The sequence below is a fragment of the Cottoperca gobio genome, chromosome 1, assembly GCF_900634415.1.
Source record: "Cottoperca gobio chromosome 1, fCotGob3.1, whole genome shotgun sequence".
In the NCBI taxonomy this organism is placed as follows: Eukaryota; Metazoa; Chordata; class Actinopteri; order Perciformes; family Bovichtidae; genus Cottoperca; species Cottoperca gobio.
In genome coordinates, this window is record NC_041355.1 from 5,526,015 (window position 1) to 5,553,035 (window position 27,021).

General features: G+C 40.1%; 1 protein-coding gene across 3 annotated transcripts in view; it reads right to left on the reverse strand.

The window, feature by feature from the left end:
• The window catches only part of fbxw7 (F-box and WD repeat domain containing 7), a 100,614-nt gene that overhangs the window by 70,954 nt on the left and 2,639 nt on the right, over nt 1-27,021 (reverse strand). Inside the window, exons 2-3 of one of the 3 annotated variants that reach the window (XM_029441199.1) lie at nt 19,434-19,557; nt 13,352-13,428 (exon numbers count right to left, since the gene is read on the reverse strand). Coding sequence is in view for 1 of the 3 variants with exons in the window: in XM_029441190.1 (XP_029297050.1) it covers nt 5,088-5,237 (150 nt within the window). In the remaining 2 variants the exon portion in view is untranslated. Of the gene's footprint in view, nt 1-5,087; nt 5,253-13,351; nt 13,429-19,433; nt 19,558-27,021 lie in introns of those variants that run through there. The other 2 variants (XM_029441208.1, XM_029441190.1) reach the window with 2 other exon arrangements.

The following is a 27,021-nucleotide window of genomic DNA, read 5'->3' on the forward strand; positions in this document are numbered from 1 at the left end:
AGCCACAAAAGCTTGTTCACGATTATGTTTGGATCATACTTGGATCTTCGTCAGGTACCTCTTTACTAACATCTTAATCCATGGAAACATATCACCGAGTTAAAACAACATTATAGTTGAACGCACACTTTCTCCCCGTCACTCTGCACATTGTGATTAAAGCCCTTATGATAGTCATGCCGTTTCTCAAAGTAGTCATAGATACAACATGGGTCTTCCAAACAGTTGTTTTATTGTGAAGGAGGGAAATTTGGCTTAATTCTTTTCAGTCTAATCCTTAATTAGTAAACAATTATTTCTGTTTTAATCTTTAATTCCCTTGATTTGTAGACTAATTACATTTGGCGGTTCACCATCAGGCAGATGAGGTCAGAGGTTTAATAATGGTCACACACATTACTGAGAAGAAGTTTATTTTTGTCTGTTGAATTGTACATAATCTTAGCTAATGTAGTTTCAAACGGTGCCAATAGGCTTTTTCCATGCCCACATGAGGTCTCTAGCTAATCTTAACTGTGACAAATTAAGAATCAGCTATGCAGATGGCAGTTCCAAATCTCAATGCACTACGTACACGATTTTTTTTTCTTCCGGGGAGGCTCACATACTTTATCGGTCTCAGTGGAAACCAATTGCTTTGACCTTGAAGAAAAAGCCACCGGTCCCTTTGTAAGGCTTCTCCCTGTCTCTGCTGCATGGCCCCCGTGCTGTGGTGGGAATCATTAGACCTATCTCAGATTGCACAGACCCCCCTCGGGACCGGCAGTTCATTGCTGTGAGCTCAGAAGAGGAAGGCTATGAATAGCTAAAGTTGTCCCTGCCTTTTACCGGAACGGCTGAGGTTTCCGTAATTAATTTCCTAAACACAGCATGAAATGTGTTTGTTGTTATTGTCGTTCAAACAATTGTGAGCCGTACAAATGGGGTGAGAGATTGAAAAAGTGTTGGTGATGAAACGGGACAAATATAACCGAGTTCTAATTCATTTGTTGTTCGAGAGATTTCTTGTTCAATTATAGATGAAAAACACCTTTAAATGGGATTTTTAAAACATGTTATCGTTCTCTCTTCAATTGGATCTTTCCTCGACTCAAATGCACCTTTAAATGGCAAGCAGACAATCCTTTCAGAAATGCACCGTGTACAATTACGCAAATGGTTCTTCTGTTGAAGCTTAGAAAAGTGGTTGAATTGGTGTTTTTTTTTTGGGGGGGGGGGGGGGGGACGCTGACACAGAAAGATTCCAGGAACGCTTGTAGTGAACAAAGACTTGGCACATGGTCTTTAGTATTGCAGGACTAAGAATAGAGACTGATGAATGAAACTTGTGCTGCAAGAGTGATGAAGTGGACGAAAATAGCTTTGGGAAGCTGGGGGAGGGCAGGTGTGAATTTGTGTCTCCCGAAGCAAACAGGTGACACAGGTGTCCTGGAGATAGAGAGCGTCTGAGAGCAAACACAGAAAATGAGATCAGAGATTGTTCCGCGTCTTTGGGATTGTTTAGTTATATGACACCGCTTACTGTGCAGTTTTTAAAGTTCTTCTTATACTGATTATGTCAGCTTGGTTGCCAGTGGGGCAATATTTTAATTATTGATGAATCTATTTGTTCGAGTTATCAAATCACCCAGTTTAATATGTTAAACAGAGAAAAGCGATAAACCTCCACATTTAAGAGGCTGAAAACAGCCGTTTGTGCCATTACTGGCATCTCTAGTCGCCAGTAAACTAACATGTCAAAATAGACAACAGTTAAAGCGGCTCTACACAATATTTTATGTTCACAATTAATCAAATACCTACGTGAAAGGTGGCGCTTGTGAAAACACAGCAGTTCCCCTCAGCTCTATGGAGAGTTTTAGCAGCTTTCAGCTTATTGTTTTGGTTTTTGCAGCCTGTAAACTCAACCCGAATCAACCTCATTTTGGACACAACCGGAAGATATTTTCAGCACAAAAAAAAAAGCTCTGAACCCCTCGTGTAGGCTATCTGCTCATCACCAAACAAGAAGCCGCCAATATTATTCACCCGGTGAACACAGGGGGGGGGCCTTTTGCATCTGAAAAGCAAGATATTTCCCAGAGGAGTTAGTCGAGAGCAAACAGCTAAAAATTGAATAAATATTGGACACAATTGTCAGATGGCCAAAAACACAGACTCCAAATGAATACTAATGTTATTCTGTGTCAGTTGGATGTGTAGATAGGCACATGTTTGCCAACAACACCACCACTATAACAATTTATAAGAAGCTCTGCTAATATGTTCTTCTTTCAAAGTCTTTGTGCAACGTTGTGCTGTTGGTCTGTGCTCCTTTGGCTAACCAGTCTGTGGCATGCCAGCTTAGACAGATTCTCTTAAAGCATGTTATTTTAAATGCTTAATGGTGAAAAGATTTTCCATTTTCTCAGAACAACAACATGTATATAGACCAGCCTTGATAATGTGTGCCCAGCCGTCTGGCAGTGCGACATACATCCAGACAGTCCCTGGTGTAGCTGCTGATGTGGACATGGGGTTGGGATTTCTTCTGAGGGCACTGCCAAGTTGGCACTTCACAGATAAAGCCGCAGCTGTGGCACACACACAGACATTACTTTAGCCTTGTGCTCAGACTCAACATGGGGCACTTCAGCAAGAGTGTGCTTCTCTTGGGCGGATTTGGGTTGAGTTCCCTACATGCTGTGATGGGTGGGCAAAAGCGACGCATTAACTTTCTATGGACAGCAGCAGAGCAGCGGCTAACCGGCCTTCACCGCCACACAACTGAACCAAACTTGTTTCCTACTGCTGTAGAACAAAACTAAAACTGCAAGTCAGTAAAACTTTGTTTATGAGCTACATTAACAGTTTAGTTTAGTTTATTTTTGTTAACATCTACGGCACTCAAATCACTGCTGATATAAATACAACTCAAAGATAGTCTGAGATACCATCGAACCGTAGCTGTTGTGTTTAGGGCCGGAAGCAAGACATTTGAAATGAGCTGTAAACTTGTTTCAAAATTATTTCTAGGGGTGTCCTCAGGCCTCATCTATTTCTGGTATAATTGCAAAACATTGCACTCTGGGTACAACAGATGTCAGAGAAATGTGTATTTGTTTTCATCTTTAACACAATTCTTATCAAACACAAATGAAAGGATTTCTTATCAACTCAATATATCCTTATCAGAATGTTTTAACTCAAATGCAACAGTATCAGGGGAAACCATCCAGTACTGGATCAGGAGAAGCACTCATTACTTTCTACTGCTCATCCTTTACAGCTGGCAAAACTTCTCATGTTCCATTAATCCTGTGATTTCCCCGTCTTAATTTAGCTGCCAGTGAATGCCCCTTTTCTTTAAGTTAGTTGAGACAGAAGATAATGAAGACACTTGGGTACAATTAGCTTTGAAAGTGGTGCCAAAAGTAAAATATTTCATGAAATGTTTCAATAGTGTTTCATTCAAGTTCATGGTTAATATGTGTGTGAGGGAATTAGCGCCTAGAAATGCACTTTATAAAACACAATTTATTATTATTATTATTAATTCTGTGTTTGAGGATGGATTGTGAGAACTGAGTTCCTGTAAGGGGGGGGGGGGGGGACAATGATGGACCATTTGAAATAGATGAAACCTGAAAAAGAGGCTCAGTCGTTTCAAAGCTACAGCGAGCACACAAACCATGTTGAAAATAAGGAAAGAAAATAAAAGGACTGAGCTGAACATCCTCAAATAGCAGCAATAAATCACACCAATATGACCTTAATAGAACAGCGGGAGACAGTGGAGAAAATATTGTCCGTTCACAAAGCACATAGTAACAGATATAGATTGAGCAGCGGATGTGCTGTGGCTCCACTTAAGATTTTTCAAATATTACCAGTGGGACATTAATGAAGACTGAACAAACCAATATAAGTAATGTATTGCTGCCAGACACACCTGGCCGTCTCGTACCAGCTCTCTGAATAGCTGCAACAAAAACTAACAAGGAGGTAATGAGAATTTTTGATTTTTCCAATTGTGAAATCTTTGAGCCAAGAAATGCAACATTACAAACAGGATTCAAGGATTCCTACAAAGTCTAGAAATCCTATAAATACACCGTTTGTTCAAACCTTTGCGTCTCCAATTCTATGCAGAAGCTATTAATCGATGTTTCTATTTAGAGCTGGTGCCCTGTGATGTCTCAGAGGAAGCAAGTGAAACCTCAATCCCTGAGCTGAGGGCCAACGCTTTTTCACATTCATTTCACAGTTTTAAGCACTTCTCACTGTGACAATGCTTTCTCAGGAAAACAATAACTTCTGTTCAACATAAAAGTGGCATTAAGGTTTTGTCTTTAAGCACTACGCCTCCTCTAAAACTGACACTTATTATCTCTTTATTTGAATTGTTGCCATGCAACAGTGCAATATTACCACACACTTTTCCTTTGTGGATTTCCATCATTACGCATGAGCATAAATCTTCTTGGACACTAAGAGAATCAGTCTCCTCTACTATGAGAATGGCCTAATGACAGAGGGACTATGGAAAGGACCTAAAATCCCAGTTGGTGGCAGCCAACCATTAAAACAGTCATGTGCATAACAAACAATGAAACAGAGGGAACCCTAGAAGCTACAGCCATGAGACAGAAGTCTGTGTTGGAGCAAAGTCCCACTCACACACTGGCACGTGCACACAAGCACTCAGACGCACACGCAATCTTGTTAGGCTTTTATTTGTTCCATTAGAAAAAGCTTTTTCTCCAGTTGATGAGGAGCAGCAATTACTGTAAACCATAGGCAGTCTGAAGGCATCCATTTAAATGAGTCTGCTGGCTGAGAGCAAGTCCACTGTTGTCAAGGCAGCAGACGGCCATTAAATCACCTAGTTCCATTAAAGAATCAATTACCGCGCTGCTTTCCCTGCGAGCATACTTCTTATACCTGGGAAATCGTTTTGGACAGCCGTAGCAGATAAACAAGGACGCTGTACTTCACACGCAGTGCTTTCTGCAATATGATGCTTCCTGCATTGCCCACGGGTGATAACACACAAAGCGAATACAGCCGACTGATCAGGGGGTCATGGAGACACTGCGCATTGTTACCTTTGGTTGAGATGGGCAGCCAGTGGCCAGTCGCTGCAGCTGTTCTGAAGTATGGCTGGAGAAGAGATCTGAGCAGCACGTTGTGCGGCCCAGTCTCTTCATCAAAGAGGAGATGAAGCTGCAGCCACAGCCACACATCGACTTGCTCATTAGTAGCCTGGCTTTTCTGGGAAAAAGAGGGACAAGCTGCAAGTCGCCGCCACTTCCTGGTCCTTGCCAAATCCCCTCAGTTGTCCTCACAGCTGATGCATTTTCTGTAATTATTCCACATGGTGCTGATCCACAGGTACCCCGTGACTGAGATCAGGTTGGTGTTGGTCTACAGTCAACATAATACAGATGCCGACGCTCACCTTAATCCAGTGAGGGCACGTGAGTTGGGAAGTACAGTTTGTCGGTCCATTTCCCTCGTGATTGCTTCCCACTTACTCCACTCCCTCTGCTGTACTTCTATCTCTAAACAGCACACGCCTCCTGCTGTAGCTCCCGCCCCCCCCCCCCTTTTTTTTTTTTAAAGCAATCTCAATCACATTAACAAAACACCTTCTTATGATATTGCAAATAATACTCAGGATGCCACGTCTGTCACTACTCCCTTCTGCCTCCCACAGTTTCCATGCGTTTCTATCCACTCCCTCCACTGCCTTCGGCTGCTGTGCAGTGAGGATGCTATCCCCGTCAACGCTTCTGCCACCACTGTACAGCCCCCCCACCACCAACACCAGCGGTAAACCACTCAGACTGAGCTCCTCCAACTTCCCGATAAAAGTGCTGCCCTCGTATGACATCTGAGCTCCTAGTTGTTCCATTAATTGAGGAAGCAGTGGACAGAATATTGTAAGAAATCCAAGCCACTCTGCGTGCACCAGAAGGACTGATAAGCAGGATACAGTCAGGGATGCGGTGGGGGAGGGGTCCAGGGTAAGCATTTAGGAGACAATAACAGAGCAGACAGGATTATTATGGTAATAATCTGTCACTGCAGTCAAGATGACACTGATGTCTGCTGTAATAATCAGTGAAATAAAATGGGCACTTTAAAAGGCTGAACATTTCTCACACTGACAGTTTAACTGAGAAGGCAAGCGGAAATTAAACAATGAAATCTGCAGTTATTAAGCTCAATCGAAGTCATTTACAGTTATTAAGCTATTTATTATTGCAACTAGATGGAGCACAGTATAATAGGATGCATGCAACCAGCATGTCTGTGATTAGAGCCCGTGCACGCATCTGCAATAGAAGTGCATCCTTTTTAACTCCCTTGTGTTTTAACATCTGTCCCAGTTTCAGCGAGACCGCATAGTCACTGCTCACCTCATCACAGATGTTTAACCTGACGAGTCTCGTGAAGCTCGGGGACGACGTGAACATTGTTCAGCACAACAGAAGCTCTTGGTTACCAGAGCTGATGAATCTGTGAGGCCTTAGGAGGGAGCGAGTGTGGGAGGGGCGGCAATAATGGCAAAGCAAAGATAGGTTGACAAAAAACTGAGAATGGTTCCTCTGTTAAAGGAACGGCAGCAGCTTGCTATAAATAGCTCACGCATAATAACGTTAAATGGCCATTCAAAATCACTGGCTGCTCTCGCCACCAATACAAGACAATGAAGAACGGATAAAAGAATATACAGATGCTGCAGAATACCAACCAGCTAGAGTTTCCCACACATGGCTACAAGAAGCAAATCGCCCCAAATTCTTTGTCATTTGTCCACCGGTGTTGTCCCTTTTTTTTTTTTTTCTCGTCTGCGTAATTGAAGCATTTTTAACTTGGGCAGACATGTCTCATCTCCGTTTGTCTTCTTAATAGCTAATCTGGGTCTAGTAAAGTCCCCTTACGTCTTAACATCGAGTTTATGTGCAAATACGCCGCCTCTAAAATTGGCTTCATGTTTGAATACACCTGTAAGTGGTCAATTAAAGTTTGTATCCACAGAGGGCACAAAAGAGTCTTCGCCCCTGAGCTGTCCGCCCTGCTCAGTATTCTACATGCTGGCTGGCTGGGTTAAATGACGCAGACAGCTCCTCTCTAAAATCGACTGCCATTAGTCTCTTTTCAGGTGGATATTTCAAAAGTGACAAGAACTGTTATTGCAACATTCGTGTATTTGGGTGAAGTGGTTCATGCTTTGGTGTGCAGCTGTGACCGACTGCCAATTTGCCCCCAACATAAAAGGTGGTGAAAAGGGTAATAATGTGGCACTTAAAGCTGCTCTCCGTGCTCACTCACTGGCACATATTTGTGCTGTTGATGGGGGTGGTGAAGTGATAAAGGTGACACTTCACTGTGATTCATTGCTACAGAGATTTCCTTAAAACACCATGTTGTCGTCTCCCGGGAACATCAGGAGAGAAATTCAACACAGCAAACAGAAACGTGCATCTACAATCGTCTAAAAAAAAAAGAAGCTGTCAAACAAGGACAAAGGGTTGTTTAACGTCCAACCTTCACATAGTGTATGCAGCAACGAACATTAAGGCGGTACAGTGACAAAATGTTTCATCTTAAATCCGAATGCTCCATAAGCACAAAAAAAAAAAAAAAGTAAGCCTGATTCATGTTTACTGTTTTGTTTTTGTTCTTTTCCTCGGTCAGGACTGAAAGACGGGGCACGGTGAAAGGGTGCCCTGCTCATTATTTATGAATAATGCTTTTCACTGTGTCAGCTCACCGCTTCGGTATTGATCCATAAAGAGGAGACTCACTGCACCATAGCGGAGAGTTTCAGAGGAAGACATAATGACTCGAGGCTTACAGGCAGCACTTACAGAGAATATCAAATCCTAGTGGACCTGCTAGACTGGCACATAACATGGCATGAATATTATTATTTATCCTATGAAAAGCAATACTACATAAATCCTACAATCTGCAGTGTGCCTACTCAACTAATATTCAGCACTGCATTAACTGAACAAAAGCTGCACAGATCAATACTGTGCTTTATAACCATCTGTGGTGTTCCTTGTACTCAATGGGAAGAATCAGGCATTGGACAAAAGCTGTTGAATTTACAAAAACTGCAATATGAAGTCAATTTAATGCCATTACTAATTCATTGAGACCACGGTCCTAAAACCGTCTTTGTTGACTGGATTAAGAAAATCTATCAAAAACTCAATATAGGTTTAAAGGGCGAGGAATGGATGATAACTGAGCTTCATTGTCGCTGGAAGCTGACTTTTGAAAATGAAAGGCCATGAAATAACCGATACAGTCCATCAGTCATGCATCTCAACGGAAGTAAAACAAAGCAGCAGCCTGAAGGCCAATGCAGCTTTCTTCACTTTAAATTTAATTTCAAACAAAAACCAAAAAGTCAATGTTTCCTCTGGATGATGATGACTGTACTCATCTCACCACAAACAATTGTGTGGCGAAAACAAACAGCTGTGTCGCCGTTTTCTCATCTTCCATTGTCATCTGAAATGTGGCAGCATCACACCCCCCCCACACTGAAGACAATTCAGCTCGTTTTTTAAAACAATGTTCATAACCTAACCTCCATTTACAGAGCTCAACACGTGTTTGACTTTTAATTAGATTTCTTTGACGAAGAAGAAGAATGACAACAAAGAAAGGAAAAGTGTATTTGGTGACTGGTGAGCGATAAAGAAGTGTCTGAGTGCATCAGATGTCTATAACAACACGACAGACAGTCCACGACTGGAGAGAAGTTTGATAGAATGGAGGGCCAATATGGTGGGAAGTGAGAAAAGAAAGAAGCCTTAAAATATTTAACGTATTTTACTGCCCGCTAAGCGTGCCTAAAAGCACTACGTTTTTAATCTAAGGCTGAGTCTGCAAAGACGGAGATATACTGTAGAGCTACTGCAGCAACCTTTTTAATATCCTCGTCTCAATCGAGTCTTTACTATTTTCAAAACCTTGCATGAATCAAACTCAAGCTCTTTATACTTAATCATCCTCTAGTGAGGCCTCTTGCTATTTTTCTTCATTACTGAAAGATAACATTTCATAGCTCTTCAACCATGAACAAAAAACTTCTGAGACATGACAGAGTGAGGATCCGATACAAGTGCTCTTTATTATTTATTATTATTAAGTAACTGTAAACCCATCTATATGGACTTATAGACCCTTAACATACCATATCTTTTCAGCACGTAAGATGATGTATTTATATGCTTAAAGCCAAAGAAGAAAGAATATATACTGTATATCATGACAATATTTTAAAGCTTTATAAAAGCAACACATGGTTCATATCGTTTCTTATTAATACGAGACAGTAAGCCAATTGAGCTGCAACTGCTGTCTGTCGAGTAACTCCACAGCTCGCTCCTTATTCAGACTGATGAAGCCATTAATGAGACACTAAGGTTGTAACCGCTGTCAAAGTTTAGAGTCTATAAACTCCACAAACAAAACACCACAACCGTTACATGTATCAGAACTTCACTGGGGGGGGAATTACTCACCCCATACTGACCTAATCTGTAAAGTGACGAGCAAAACACTTTGAAAGCGCAATAAGATTTGTAGACAAATTATTTCAGTGGCTAATCAAGTGATAAATGTGCCATTAATCTCTTCAAACCAATTAGTGGTTTATACATTTAAGTGGGCTTGCAAATGATGTCCTCAATAATCATTAGGCTCCCAAATTTGACACTGACAGGAAAAAGGAAATGAGATAGTACATCAAAGTGTACATCGTCGCCGTTTGTCTCCACGTTTGCATCCTTTAAATATAAAAAGATTGTCTATCCAGTGTGTGTTAAAAAGGACTAAATATGAAAACAGACACAAATATGTGCGTCATTTAAACAAAACTAAATATCCTCAATGTGACCACAGCACATTTTCTCTGAGTAGGCTGCACTCTGGTGGAGAAACGGCAGATTGTGGAGGATTTCTCACTACTTTAAACTATTAAATGTACTTACTTGGGTACTTTATTTTGTCAGTAAGGTTGACGATCAAAGGATAAATCTGGGACGCGGTGAGGTTTTAGCCATCACTCTTTAAACACACTTAGAAATAGTAATAACCCATGCATAATATAACACCAGAAAATGACACAGAAAACAAATTGGTTTGACAATCATCAGAATTCATCTCTGGGCACCACGCCAAAGCAAAAAGAGGTCCGGTCACAAAGAGACAACTTCCTGTTTCCCAAACATTGGGACAAGTTTCCTGTTTCCAACAGATCTCGGAAGCATGAATGAGACAGCGTTAACCAAACCCCTGACACTGATCCTCACATCAAATCCCATGTTTTCATCTGACACATTTTTACAATACAACACAGTATTCACAGTGAGCCTCAAAGCATAGAGATTAAGAAGTTACAGACCCACTGCCTAATATCCTAATATACTACTAGAAACCATGATGTAAACTTCAAACATGTTACTCACTCAGTACTCATCTTCTGTATCCACCATCACATCACAAAGTTGACATTTACAAAGTGCAGTACGAGTCCACAGAACTATACATGACTGGTTAACCACATTTAAAGTGCTGATTACCGTGCCTTATCTTAAAACCCTGACCCATTACACTCACATTAGAAATAACCGCTTTTGCTAGAAAAATACATATGGCACCTCGTTAACTGTTCATCTGCTACATCTGTTGACTTCAGTGATGTCTCATTAGAAACAAACCTGAAGTTAATCACGAGCAAAATATGTCCACATTTAAAATGAGAGAATTACTGTGAAGTTGTTCAAACCTTCGAGACTTCTGAAAAGTGCATGAGCAGCGATTTTCTTCCATCCCCAGCTATCCTCCATTATCAATTGTGTGTACGCTCTTCTCTGGAGCAGGCAAAAGGCTGTTCTGAATTATTTACAGAGAATGAGTGGGTGAGAGGTGTGGGACTGATTAGGGAGTGACACAGAGAGGATGGCTAAATCTCAGTCATTTTCTGCTTACAAAGCGGTTTCAAATTCAATTATTTATTTATTTTTAAAGGACCCTTTTAAATGAAATGACAGCAGTGCACTTCTTCCTGCAGCCAGTCACCTTTCCACTGGAACTCACTATTCTCTATTCCTCTATCCTCAAACAGACAAATCTCTAAATGCATGCACAGTGCAATGAAAGAATATCAAAAGATGAAAGCCTTTCTTTTTCTCAAGAAGTATTTGTAATTCATTTTCCCAAGAGTACAGTTATTTACCAAACAAATTCATCTTTTTCTGGAGCACAAAGAGATGGCACTGGGATTCATAAAAGGGAGGCTGCACTTGGTCCTGGATGACAATTCAATCCCAAAACCATCATCCTGAATTATTCAAAACCCCATATCAAATTTCCTTTATCCGGTCCCCGAGACCAGGGAAACAGTTTTAGGGGGAAGACAATGTTAACATTTTGACATTTGAGTGCCAGTCCACACTTTAAAAATGCAGCAGTGAGCCAAGCAAGGCACTGCTATGTGCTATCGCTTTACCTTTATTTCACTGGCGCGTGCCGAGGATGAATAATTCACAACTTGCACAACACTCAGGGATTAAAGGGAGAATCCCCCTTGCAGCAATGAGCACTGAATACACCATTAACATATTAACTGTATGCTTTTTTTTGCCCCACGGTCAGTTTTGACGACCACACATGCATCAACCTCATAATACACAACGACCAATATTTGCAACATGATCTTGAACAAGTTTGATATTTTATAGACAATAAATCTACAAACCTGAAGCAGCTATTTATTTACGCCTTGTCTTACACACAACACACACACACACACACACAGTGAATTCACCTCCTACAACTTCCACTGTGTCTCGTGGGCAAGTGTGAAAGGTCTACATCCTGTCTGAAATGCTGACAATGAAACACAGGGTGGGGCCTTCCTAACATCCACTACAGCAATCATTTTCTTGTCCTCCTTGATCTCTGTGGCACCTTTTTTTTTTTCTCATTTCGATAACACACTGCGAACACGTCCTCACAAGAGAAGCTAACGTAGACGACCCACTCTGATGTGAAACATATCAGTATGGAATGAAATTAGCACCTGCCCCCCCCCGCCAAATAACAAAGACTTTAGGTCACCTGCCACCGTGGCAGATAGGAATTGCTTTTAAAACAGATATTAATTAATATTTTGAAAGTTATAATCGTCAGGGATTTAGGTTGTATGATATATTCCATATTTCTACTATCTGGTACCACTGAACATTTCTACTGGCCACTCTATTATTATGTCAGTGACCTGCCGCAGTGGCAGGTGAGTTACACCGAATTATTACTAACCACTTATTTTCAGACCCTGCATCTAAGATGTCTGTCACTTTCGGCCAATCACATGTTTCACTTAGTCTTAAAACTTGAAACAAACTTCCTTTTACTCAACAACATGTGCTTGAGCATTTTTGGACTACTTAAATATATAAACTGTCATCTTTTACTACATCAGAGTCAAAAGAGAAAGATACGTTTTCATTACCTGCCCACTTCTGTTCTTAAGACATGAAAGTCATATACTGACACGTACCGATGTAAGACACTCTGTAGACCCTTTTAGTGTCGCCATTATAATCTTAACTTGTACATACTTCGTTTCTGGTTCTATTTTTAACCTATAATTTTGATTACTTTCTGAAAGGCACTTTTTCTTAAGCATCATTAGCACCAGTGCTTCCTATAGATTGAGCACTTATGGTGACTGATGGCACAGTGGAGTGGGAATAAAATGTACTTGACAACAACATGGGATATGCGTTGCTAGGAAACACCTGGGTTCAAGCTAACATCAAGCTGTTGGCACACCTATCAACCAACACTAACATAAACTTGTTTATAATGTTTGACAATGTGTTTGTGAACGTGTGAATCTGTAAAATGGTGGATACATTAGCAAAAACGCCTTTTTAATGGAAGTTTCCTTTTGTTCACCGTTTGTCTTCAAGGATTTATTTTCTGAAAACAAAGCTTGGGAACAAAATGCTGTTCACGGACAGAGAGAGAGACGACTAGCTCGCAATCTGAAGAACGCAGATATGATTGTAAAGCGCCTGATAACGGCAGATAGAGATTTATAGTTACCTGCTTTAGAAGCAGATACATTATGATACACCAAGGAGCAATTTAGATCGCTCCTTTGTCATCTAACTATCTATCTATTGTGCACGCTGAGCCTTTCAAAACAACCACAAATCTCAGCATTCCTCTGTGTAAACCAATGCGATAAGCACTGCATGGAGCATAAGTTACATACACACGAAAACTTCCTGACCCCTGAGACGTTCACACAGTTGCAGTGTTTACTTACAGTTCTCTCTGTCCGTCTTTGTTCAGGCCACAATTGGTCTTCTCCACACCAGGTCCGACTCTAAGGGTTGATTCTTTCTGTGGACAAAGAGGGGGGGGAAAGAGCTGTCAGTACAACAGTCTCAGAGGTCATCGAGGAGTTAACAGGCCGTGGGGCCGTCTGGAATACGAGAGGAGAAAGCAGGAAGGCCAGAGTCAGTGACGCTGGCATTTCACAGTGTCTTCTCCAAAACCATAGAGAGAACACACCAGTTCTTCAATAAGTTTGCCAAAAAAAAAAAACTAAAAACAGAACAATTTAACTACCAAAACATACAACACCTGCATCAGCGCGTAACCGTGAGTCACCGCCACAGATGAGTCAACTCTTCCATCTCGTCTGATGGAAAAGTGAACACAGGGAAGCTGCTGCAAACCAGTGCACAGCAAACAGCATTAACATGATGGGGCTTCTTTGCAAATTTAAAAATCTAACTGAAATTTGAATTCTCCTCACTTCATGTGTAACACATAGCGATACCAATCCAGCAGTTGTAGATTACTTGTTTTCATTGGAATCATTTACAGAGCAATATACGGTTTCGCACGAGTAACGTAGGGAGTGATCAAATCACAGCTAGGACTAGCGACGGCTAACAATGTTCATGGCCCCCTGGGTAACACCAATGTTAGGGGATGCTAGCAAAATAGAAAAAGTTTAAACTTTTAAAACAGATGGATTGATAAAGACGGCAACATCTTACCATTTTGACCAAATAAGAACCCATTGAAAGGAAAACACTAAAAAGTATAGAATATTTTTTAAAGCAAAATGTTATTTAAATTGAAGTATTTCAACTGTAAGCTGTTAACATCAGTTTCTGAACATGAATGAGTTCGTAGAGCTACTATTACCACCCCGGTCTGATCCTTCAAACAAATCTATATGTTCATCTGTGGAAATCCTCCCCCTGAGATCAACACCGCACAAATCGTCCAACAGTGAACAGCTTATTTCTCTAGCCGAGACTATAATTTGCTAAACAACAGGTCAAAACACAGATAAAGGTGTTTTAATATGGATCACCTTTGTAGCAGAGTGGTTAGAGCACATGACACAACTACACGTCGGTTCGATTCCAGCCAGGGACCTGTGTTGCGTGTCACACCCCCCCCCCCCCACACTTTGTGTAGAGAAGTTGACGTAAACAAAACTGGATATGCTATGAACTTCTAGTTCTGGGAAATGAACAGATGCCCAGACATCCAGCTGTTTGGCATTTGATAACCGTGAGACAGAGTGATTGTCGACTGAATGAAAAGCCTCACAATTCAGGATTTTTTATATAAGATTTTATTTGCAATGAAATGCAGAAATTAGGTTGTTTTTTTGTTTTTTTAAACGCATAAAACTAAAGCTTTCCCAGTCGTCACAGAAGTCAAGTGGTTTGGATGCATGCCATGTGGCCATAGCTCCGTTCAATATCATGTTATACTTCTCTCTACTCATGTTATAGGAGAATTATTACTCAGAGTCCTTTTAGTTGAAGAGCAGAGTACAGCTGCAACGATAATCGCCAATTATATTTCTGATTGATTAATCAATAGACCAAAGGATTAAGCAATAACAAATAATCATTAGTTGCAGCCCTAGAGTAGAGTCATAAGAATATGCTTATTTTTTTTTATATAGGGAGGCAATAGTAGTGAGTTTGATCTTTAAAACCTCTCCTTAAATATGGACACACAGGTCTGCTGCTTTGGTTTCGCCCACCTCGGCAAGATGTTTGCAAACCCATGTGTTCAGATATAAAATAAGATACCTTTTAACTCCTCCGGGGGATTTCAAAGAGGCTTTCTAGGAAAGGTTCTGAATGTGTCCCAGATGACTTTGAGTAAAGGGAAACACAGAGGTTATGGGTGCCTGCAACTTCAGTCTGGGTCAGCTATGTCTGGATATGCCAAATAAAATGAGTCCACATGGAGGAATGCAACTGCCGTGTTTCCTGGCCGCGGTTCAGTTTGAGTAACTCTGGTCACAATATGAGAGAAGCACCGAGTTATGAGTAACGGTCTTCAGTGAACAACAGTGTTTGCTCTCATTCAGGATTTGTCATAAAAAATAGAAGATGTAAGTATCCCAAATTGTAGATGCACTTAGAGGACATGCTTCTCTTTCAGCAGTCTGAGGTCATGATTCAAATATCAGTAAAAGTCAGTATTCAATTATTGGGCATTCTTTCCTCTTCATTCACAGAACCATACCATGGCGCATCGAAAACAGAAATGCAGAACTTTGTCATTATGACATAACACATTAGTAAATAAATAACAAATGTCACATAAAGATTGGCGCTTGGAGCTGCAACAAAACACTGTGAAATACTTAAGTTACACAAGCGTGAAAGCACTCGGGGCCCTCCTCAGAATGGTTGTTCATTTCTTTTTGAAACTACAGCTGAATGTTATGCAAAATTTACTTGAAGCATGAGTGAAGTGGAAAAGACAAAGATGCCGTTTGGGATTTCAACAACACTTCAAGGAAATACGGAAAGAAGCCTCGATTGTTTTGACTTCATTAGGAAATATGTTGAAGGGTGTGTGTGTGTGTGTGTGTGTGTGTGTGTGTGTGTGCAATGAAAGGTAAAAAAGAGTTCATTGCTGTAGGATGAACAGCCCCGTAACATTATTTCTGAACTGCATGACAAATAGTTTCCACTGTAAACTTAATATACCAAACATGATGTATATTGTAGACTATAAACTGTTATTATAACACGGTCCTACCAAGCCAGAGAGGTGTTACAAGAATGTCTTTAATTCCTGCCGAAGGTGTGAACTGGTTGACATGTTCTCACACAGCAGTGCGCTTACAGATTAATAATAAAACAGGCCTCGTCTAGTCACATTGGACCCATGCTTAAGATGTGACTCATTCTGTCAGCGTTTAGTTTTAATTCCAAGCTCTGTGGTCCACATGAGCGCTTGGTTTAGGATATTTCCTCGATGAATGATAACCACAGCCTCAAAATGAGGACGCCAAGGGGGGAAATATACAAGCAGGAAGGAAGTATTAGTGAAAAGCAAAAATAAACGCGAAGAGCCACAGGTGAATCTTCACATTAGCGACTAGCTTATGCACTGTATTAACTTTGCACATGTGACAACTAATGACTTCCTTTTAAATGTGTATGCTGAGGTGGGTCGTTAAAGTCAGGGAACTGTCTGGCGCAGCTGCAAACTAGCCAGCAGTACAGAGAGAATGAAAGACACTTCATAAATCACTGCTGGAATGCAGCCTCATTTCCTCTTCGACCCCACCTTCTCAACAGCTTCTTCCTCCAATTCCAGGAGCTTTTTTACACCAAGCAACTCAGACCATCACAATCATTACACAATTTGCAGCTGTGAGTCTCAGTTTAAAAAAAAAAAAAAGGAAAAAGATTTCCCTACAGCGAACTAGCTCACATTTCAGTAATGCAGAGCAGGCGTTACAAAGCAAAACAGACACTAATGAGAGGAGGCAGAATTAATGAAAGAGTAAGATCATACATGTTGGGGTCGGGCTGTTGATTCAGAGTTGATTAATGTCATTCCAAGCTTTTGCAGACATCTATAAAAGTTTCCATAACAAGATTGAGAGGCAGATTCAGTTTGAAGCACTTCTCCTTTCCTCAGAACTGTTCTGTTCCTGCTCTGCAAAGATTCATTGTCAACCGGCTAGAGCAGGTCGATATGATCCCTTAATATGTTTATTACATAATGCAGATAGAGAAGGCCATGTTTTTTTATATCTTTAGAATCACAAAATTTGATTTCATGCCTAATTTGCATCCCATCAATATTCAGTGTGCAGATGTCAACGTGTTCTAACAAATGTGAGAGAAAAGCAATGATCCTACTGTCTGAATAGTCTGCTTTCTCTGTGTGACGTTAGACATATAATCTGTTACATTTTAAAGCACATCATACTCAAGGCAAAGTTATATTTTTTCAAATGCTACTGCAGAGGAAGCTAGATAATAATGAGCCATAATGACAAGTTATCGGCACGTTAAAAGCACTTTACTACTTGTTAGTAATATTAGCTGGCTTGCTATGTCTCGTGTTGCATTTGCTCGCCGTTTTGGCTGTCAGCAATGTTGTCAACTTCCTATTTTTTCATTCATAAGTAATGTGATTATAACAAATGCACATGTAACATCACGGCCGTCCATATTTACGACAGCGGTGTATAAGTGAGTTGCACTCTGAAACTGTAACTTACATTATATGTTGCTCTATGGGTGAATGATTCATTTGCAAACCGAGAGGGGCATATACCAACATAAGTCTACTGCCAGAGAATAAACACAACATAAAGATGTACATAACATGAACATCTTCAAAAAGGTGAGTAATCTGTTATTCAGCGTGTGATGCGTTTTCCTTTTGTCGTTATGCCCAACAGTTAAATGGAGATTATTATCTGAACTTTACATACTTTTTTTTTTACTTTGTCTACGTGACATCAGGAGGTACTTTTATATTAAATATTAATGGTAATGGGATATCACGGGGAGGAGGCTTTGGTCAACTCTTCTTGTTATTATTACATCTCTTTTTCTTGTCTGTATTTAGATATTTCTTACTCTGCCTGTTTATTATTTTAATTAAATATCACCTTTGTGCCTATTACTTTATTCAATTCCCTAATGGCTCCAATATTGCATGCAACACTGAAAGAAAGTATGAAATTGAGTGAATGTATGTAAAAAATAATATAACAGCTCGATAAAAAGATTTTTTAAAGAATTATCTGCTTCCTGATTACATGGGATTGTAGAATCGTCGTTTTTCACTGGAGACAGTCAAATCCACAGGCGGACAAAGATGTTCTTAGAGAGCAGATTAAGAGGTGTTTCATCCCAGAGGAAATCATGAGGAACCTGAGCAGCAGCGTGCTGTTGCCATGGAAACACAGATAAGCCAACAGATGCCACGACTTTGAGCATTACCAAAATACTTTGGTACTCTAAACAGAGCGGCCATCCCTCGCCCATTATATTTTTGTTTTAGCTCAAATCCACCGATCAAAATTTGAAAAAAAAAAATAGATATTACCACTTATAAATCACCGCACTGATGCAAGTAAAATAATAAAACATATTTTTGTAAGCAAGTTCTGTAAAAGAGTATCATCACATTTATTACTACATGTATTTAGTGTTTGATTTGAAGAGCCAAGTGCTATACATGTTTTACCGACGGCCTCTGCATAAGTAAAAACAAGGAAAGATATGATTTAGACAATAGTCGCATAAACTATTTTTTATATTTAAAAGACTATTCGAAAAAAAACATTTATAAGTAACGGATACTGTAGAGGAATAATTCAATATTTTGGAACAGCAACTGCAAAAAGTGGTGGCATATACAAGATCTCTAATGCAGAGGCGTTATGTGTAAAAGAAAAGAAAAAGGAACCAATTTGTGATCTGTATTAGTGTAGCCACACACACACACCATGAAATATGTCAACCGTGCCAAATATCTCGATAAATATATATAATCATCGTCTTGGCCCAGCCGCTGTCAAGCGTTGTGAATCTGTGCGCCCTAGAAAGAATGTCTTATCAACATCTCTAAACGTCGTAGTTTGTTATTTACTTTGACAACTCCCAGCAAACCAGTATGTTGGCATGGCTACGCGTCAGTGTCGTTTTAAAATGTTGTTAAATTCAGGCAGGTACGTTGGTCTCTAGTGATTGGTTAGGGTAAATTGAACCCCATTGGTTGGATGGAGGCAATGTGAGACGGCAACGCAATCACAAGTTGACAATTCAGGCTGATATAATTATCAAAAGTATTTAAAAAACTACATGTTAAAAAGTTAAAACATCTATGCAATAGAATTTTTTAAACCAAATACCAACAGGTTACTCATTCCTTTCATCTTTAATGTGTACACACAAAGGCGACAATGCAATTCAAGTGTACATTTAAGCCTGGGGCTCTATAGAACAAGAGCCAGAGAGCTACTAGAGGAAAAAGAAACATAAGAAATAGTAGCAAAGAAACAAGAGTAGCAGTAAAACTGCTTCATACAAGAGAGAAGGGTTCACCTGTCAGTCGAAGGACTGCGTAGGGGCTCTGGAAAAGCTGGAGCTTGGGGGTATCTGCAGCACCGCACACCTTCCCCTTTGAAGTGATACTGAGCCAGGGGCACTGAAGGTGGAAGGTGGGAGGCTAGAGAGAAAGTAGAGAAAGAAAGAAAAAAGTGAGAAAACAACTCTGGGTTACAAAAGACACGGCAGAGAAATAGACAGAACATGCCTGTTAACTTTCATCTTGTAATGTCAAAACAATGCACCTCAGAGATCGTTTATAGAAACTTTATTTGGAGCAGAGCAGAAAACTTTGAGGTCACGTCATTGTTTTTCTCTATTTTCTACATCTTGTTTAGGGAGGCCTTCTTTCCTCTTAGGGAGTAATGAAGAAAGCATATGGTGGCCATGTGTAGGAGAGCGATAGGCTGCATCGGGAGGGGATGTACAAGGGACACAATCAGATCAAAAGTGAGGAAAGTGAATAGACAGATTGTTTTGCTTGCTCCTTCTGTTCACTGCAACTCTCCCTCAAGGATTATCCTCTCTAATAGACTTAAAGGCCCTTTAACTGAGCCGCCAGCTGCCTGCGTCCCCAACGGAAAGCCACCCAGGTCAAGTCTGAGGGAGGATATCCTACCATGACAATGCAACACATTCCTACAGTGTCTTTACTTCTTTATGACACCAAACTAATGAAGAGGAACAGGGGAAATAAAGAACATAAATCAACTTAAAAACTTCAGACTGCAATGCATTCAGGCATTTTGTGTGCATTCATGCCTTCTTAAAGCTGTCAACTTGGAATCAATTCACACACGATGCATTTTCGAGCTAGAGTAAGCGTGGCCCAACCTACTCTAATTTTGATAAACAGTAAATAATTCATCCAGAAGAAAGGGAATGTGGGCCAGAGAACTGTAATCTACATAACTTCAAACTGTGACGATTTTGAGGCAGTTTCCATGTTGGCTGAACGGCACCATGAAAGAATGATGATAGTGTTGAATCAACAAACAGACTAAATACAATGTTTTAGACTTAAATTTGCCACAAATGTTATGGTTGGTTTTGGCCACTTTAAAGCCGGATGGGCAAAATTCTACCATACGGTGCACATTTATGGGAGTAATTATTATTTTTGCCAAATGGTGCAACCACAATCAGGAAACAGTATGCTGGGCAGACGGGGAAGAGCGTGCCAGCTGCAGACACCTGTGAGGCAGAGAAAAGACAAGGACATCATGCTGCAGTGACCTTGGCTTTGTAGTTGATTAAACTGAATTTGGAAATGAATAATTAGGTCAGTTGTTCTCTGTCCTGCTCCACAGAGTACCGACACTTGCTGTTTTTCCATCAAGATATCTAATCATGTACTAATTTAGACAAGTAACCCGGCCCATTGTTTTCCCTCCATCATCGGAGGGTTCGTCTTTCCTGCCCCCTATTGGGCTGATGAAATGCCGGCTAATTACTCATTTGTAGCTATTTAACATTTTAGTGGCAGCTAAAACATTTGGATGATCACGTGATTGTGATTGTAAAAGCAAAGCGCAATTGTTTTTAAGACCGCAATCAATGTTTTCTGATACGCTTAACCTGCATATAAAGCAAATGTAATGCTAATCTGGTCAACATGTATACCTCTTCATCCAAATGTGGACACATTTACTGTATGAGCCACTCTTACAGAAACATCTCTTAAACTCTAGTGTCGATTGAAGACATCATATTTGTGCAAACTGTGATGCTATCGAAGTAGCGTTTGTTTTTCTGTAGTTGGTAAAAAGCTCATTTAGCTGGAAGACGACATATCTGTCGATTGATCAACTAAAAAAAAGACAGGAAGATGATAATAACATATTTCATGCAGTATTTGGTTAGAATAGCAAGACAGTCACTCGTCAGAAAAACAACCCCACGAGTCCACATTACCCCTTAGTGCACTCTTTTCCGCTGTCTTTTATTAACTCAAATAATTATTCATAGCTTAAAGAGCACTGTAACTTTTGTCTTATTCCATTTTAGCTTTTTTTATATCTCCATTCTCTTTACTTCTTAATGACTGTTTTTAAATTGTACTTAAATGTAATTTCTAATTGTTCTGCCTTAAACTAATACTTGTAATGTGTTTTTTTGGTAAAGCACTTGTTGAAATGTGCTATATAAATAAACTTAGTGTTCACATAATGGAGAACTAAACGTGAAACACAATCACACAAACAATCAGCGGTAAAGAAGCCGTATCAAACAACAAAGGTCGTTACTAAACAGTACAATAAAACCCAATATAAACCGTGGTTTTTTTGGTGAACTTGTAACGATCTGCTTGTTAAGAAGTCTGACGGGGTCCTCTCGGACCATGAGACAGTGGGAAACCTCTGACCGGGTGAGTAAAAGAAGCCTCCATTCACAGAGACAGCCGTTTCCATGCCAACAGGAGGACCTCTGCTGGGAGAGGCCTCCTTTCAAGTGGTTTTCATCCTGCACCTCAGCTGCAGTCTCAGAGAAGGACTGGTGGGCATTAGAGAGGGAATGAGTGGTGGGTGGCAGTGAAGAGATGCAATTGTGTAAAGGGAAGATGGAAAAGGTCATAACTGAAAGCCTCAGAGCCGCTGACAGGAAATCACACCAAAGCTTTAGATGGATCTGTGTGTTGGGAACTGCTTGTATCCTTTCACACAGACATTGTGACCTGGTAAAAACCCATGTTGCCGTCAGTCTGAATGCATTAGTGCTGCAACTATTGCTTATTTTCAATACTAATTAGGGATGGGAATTAATGATTTCTTTCCCTTTTCTTGATAAAAAATAATTTTAAAAAAAGAGTATATACGGGCAAGGCTTTTTATTTTATTTGTTACCTTGTTATTATCAAGGAATAAAAACGTATTTAAATATTTGCTTTAATTAAAAAAAACATCTTGGCTTTAGTAGTTTTAATTATGTAATACAAGGTGTTTAGAGCTAGCGTTAGAAGGTTAAACAGGTTATATCTCTCTAATATCCATTTTATATTCTCTTTATTCAAACAACTATTCAAGAAAAACGCCAAAACTGAAACAAAAACACATTTTACACACGATAACGTTATAATTAACCTTCGGACAATACAAATCTTTACTGAATAGAGCTTGAACGCATCATAATGTAACTCAATGGAACCTCGCTCGCGTCAGCAGCTAGCGTTACTCGCCCTCCTCCTGCCAATATTAACACAGATTTATTGCTCACAATGTTCCATCATCAGGGGGGAAAAAATAGGGTGTGTCCCGTCAGGTTAATTAGCGCCACACTTTCAAATCCAATACAGCTGGAAGGGCTGCTCTTTGTGAAAACATCGTCTCATTACATGTTCCTGTAGGTAAGTGAAAGGATCCTGTAAAAATGTGAGTGTTCAGCACCAAGAAACAAAGAAGCTGTTTCTTCTAAGACAGGATAAAGACTCTCCTCCTCCTTTCAGTATCGTATAAAATAGTCTGCCACAGCATAATTTTTTAACTATAATATATGCACTATTGACTTGTTATGTCCCAATCTGCAACTTACTCTCGTCCCTGCACTATGTCACGCAGCGTTCACAGTGGAGCCCACATCAAAGCAATATGCCTGGGAGATTCCTGTCTGTGTTCATTAACCAACTCAGAGCTACATGGCACAGCACTGAATTATTAACGTGCTCCTTGTGCCTCACAGATACAGAGCAGAGGGCCATTCACAACTGCAGAACACACCCACGCTCGGCTGTAGTTGCCTGTAAATCTCCAGTTAACCCTGAAAACTCATTAAAAAAAAAAAGCAGATGAAGGAAGCACAGGCCAAAAAATACTATCGCATGATCGATGCAGTACAGATGGAGAAATTAGACGATGAAAGCGTGCAATAAAACAAACAATGAAATGCTGTGAGAAGAGAGAAGTTTGAGGGAAATCAATGTCAAAACGTGATTTTAAGTTACATATAAAAAAGGGGTCGGTACTTGAACTGACATCTTTTACTATGACACGACTAACAACTGATTAAAGGTGAAAATCAGCATGAAACATTATTTCGATTAATATTCATACACAGGTTCCATGCTACAGAACATTATCCGATTAATATCTGCAAACGAAACCCTCCATGTTACGTTCCAATATCACAGTTTCCCTCCAGGACTCAACCTCATGCTGCTCTATACGTTCCTGATACTAGCAAGTGGCTATCGAACATGAGACAAAAGCATATGCTGTGTCCAAAATCACTCCCCATTATTACAATTCTACTACGAGTGTCATAGTGTCCATGACAAATCCCACAGTGCAATGCTTCACATTTAGATGAGAAAATTATGCTGCAAAATCTTCAATTACTGCTCACTATTGAGAGTTTATTATGTAATGAGTTGTGTACGGAGGAGTGTTTTTGGACACCGCAAACAGCAGCTCCTTCGAAGGAGGTAGGAAGATAAAAGGCCCAAGGTGTGTGTGTTATAACATCCACACATTTGACCTACTTGCAGCCTAACCTTTATGTCTGCCCTCCTTGATGTTGTTGTCTGTTGTTGCCCCAAAGTCCTAGTTGATGAGTTTCTATTTTGAGATTTTTTTTCATGAGATTTCCTGGAGATGGGAGAATCCTCTCTCTTCAAGGTGACTTGGAGCTCCCCACAGAAAAGCCCTTTAATTTCCTCTTTCCTTGATCTCACTTTCGCTCAAGTGCCTCTGCCCACACACTCACTGCGCTGACAGCAGGCTGGACTTTTGTAGAGTCTGCTCTGCTAATCTTTTTTGCTTCTCCTCTTCAAGTTTTATTTCCTTTCCCCCCCCGTTTACTAACGCCTCTAGATAAGTCCCTTCAAACACACACACACACACACACACACACACACACACACACACTCCTCAAGTTTCTCTCTGCCAATTCCTCCACATCTTTAATCTCTTCTCTCATCCTCTTTCATACTTGGGTCCTCTCTCCTACAGACCTGAACATTTCTCTAAACAACTCGTACATTGTCAGAATTCATTCAATTAGGCTAGATAAAAAAAAAGTGGCACATGTTTAATGAGAGCGACTCAAATAAGAGACTTCTTTTTTTAACCCCACACAGACTACAAGCCAGTGTGGATTCTTCCCCACGTCTCCTCTCTGGACTGTGGATGCTCATCAATTCAGCATCATCAATTCCCCCAATCCAGAAGATGTCATGAATCACATTAGGCCATCTAAATGTCCCATTTACTAAACAGTGTTTTTGGGTCCCAAAGGACCAGGAGGACTGCCCAATATAATAAACAGCCCTCACTGCATTACTACAGCACTCCACTTCAACACAGACGCTGCTCTCTTCAGTTCTCCTGGTCCTTTCCACTTCCTCCAAGACCATCAGCCAGATGGTCCTTGCCATCCTTGGTATTCCCAATGTGAGGCAGGAAATTGAAACGTCTACACTGCCTCTTCTGACTCTAATAAAGATATTCTTTATGATAGAACGGTATTTGCTGCACCTTGTTTTAAAAAGCTCCTACTATAAAGCGTGTGCTCCAGATCTCTTCACTCCAGATCCTGTCAAAGCTTCTCTGGTTTGTATCCTACAAACGGGATGCCACTGAACAATTACTCGCAAAATGATGTTATTAAATTGGAATAAAACATAAATGGAGGAAACACTAGTGGGAGAAGGGTAAAGGCTCTTGCACTGGCCCACCCGTAATGACTGCTCGATGGTTGAGGGAACGTACACAAAGAGAGGTGAGCTTGGGGGATGGTAGAAACCTCACTTGCAAGCTTCCATGTGTCACAGAGGTATAAAATCTATAAAATGCACATCATATAATCCCAACATCCTTTTCCCCCCCGTTACCCAACAATCTAAGATTACATGATATGTTTCATAAATGGATTAACAATCAGAGGGATATGTGGTTGCCTACAGGAAATATGTCATCAGCCCAGTTCCTCAAAATAAGTTTAACTAGAAAATTATTAACCTCATGCAAAAAAAATGTTTTTAAATCTGTCTTGTTTCCAGGAATGTATGACACCCGACTTCCCTTCTATTGACATCCTTAATAACCCATCTCACTCGTCTCCCCCCCTTCATGTTTTGTCAATACGAGCTTCAAAGCCAGGAAATCTCACTGTCCATATGAGAATGGTCTAAGGAAGGCCCTGAGGTCAGTTACACAGCAACAGTCAGGAGTGTGGGAATGTGAAGCTTTCTACAAACAAAGTCTAGGATAACCCTCATCTCTCACTCTCCAAGGCCTTGCAACAACGATCACAGCCAGAAAAAGGATATTTCATCACACTGATCCATGTGAACTGAAAATATGCCATTCTTGTCACAATATTGTCAGACTTTGCATTCTCCCAACTCTAATTCTTATTTACAGACCCTTAACCATGGAGGAAACACATAAACGTACATGTCCCTAACGTCATAAAATGAACTGAAGGGTTATACTTAGCGGATATTTTGACTTGTGGGCAATTTAAAAAAGAAAACTCGTAGCTGCTTGGTTTGTAGATAATAAACAGCCTCTTCCATTCACCAAACCAGGATAAAAAATGAGGAATTAATGGACCATAACTTGACTAAATGTAATGAGAAATTACATGCAAAGAGGGCACAAACGACGACAATATTATACAACATCTAATAAATGACAAAAACGTCCCCACACTTACAAGAGATTACCAAGCGTACCTCTAAATTACCGCTTTTTTTTTTTTTACACAACCAAAAAAAACAAAAGCTTAGGTCACTTAACAACCATACTGATGTAGTCTTATTATGTAGATTGATACATTGTGGCTTTATGAGGCCAAAATAGGAAACTGAACAGGATGAATTCCAGAAAACAAAGTGGTTCTTTAAATTCATATAAACAGACTTATTTCTGGTGACTGTGACAAACATGTTGTCGACCTCTTCTATAATCTCTTCTAAGGACAAACATACAGTATATGGCACATTATTAGAGACAAAGTTAGAGTCTATATTGGTATAGCCTAATTTCATACAATAACGACTTTGTGCTTCTACTACTTTTACTCTAATCGTGTACTCACCACTTTGCTTTCTTGTTCTTTAGCTGTAACAAGGTAAATGTTCCCGTTGTGGGACTAATAAAGGATTTCTGATTCTTCATCTTGTGGTGTGTTGGAGCGAGGTTAACTTTATGCTATGGGTTTCTATTCCACACTGTATACAGAAAGTTGTTTTAAATTATATATGAAGGAAAAGCTTTGTTGGAGTAGCTGTAGATCCAATTTGATAAGTAAACAGTAAAGTATATATATTCAGTCTATTGACTGTGTGGTGTATTCTGTGTTTATGCTCTGGGCATCACATGGATCTTGTGCAAAAAGAAAAGCACCTTTACAGTTGCACTTTTGTAATCTGTGTGATATAAAACAGTACTTAAATGTCTTGCCCCCAAGATGTTTTGTCAAGACATGGCTCTTATCTGATATTGTCCTGAAAGACACTGCTCTACATTCAAAACAACACACAGAAAAAACATCTTTATTCTTTCCTTTCCTTCTTTTCTTAGAAGAGCTTTCATACGGCTTATCAATAACAGACACATTTTTACCATGCCGTTTCTGTCACATGGAG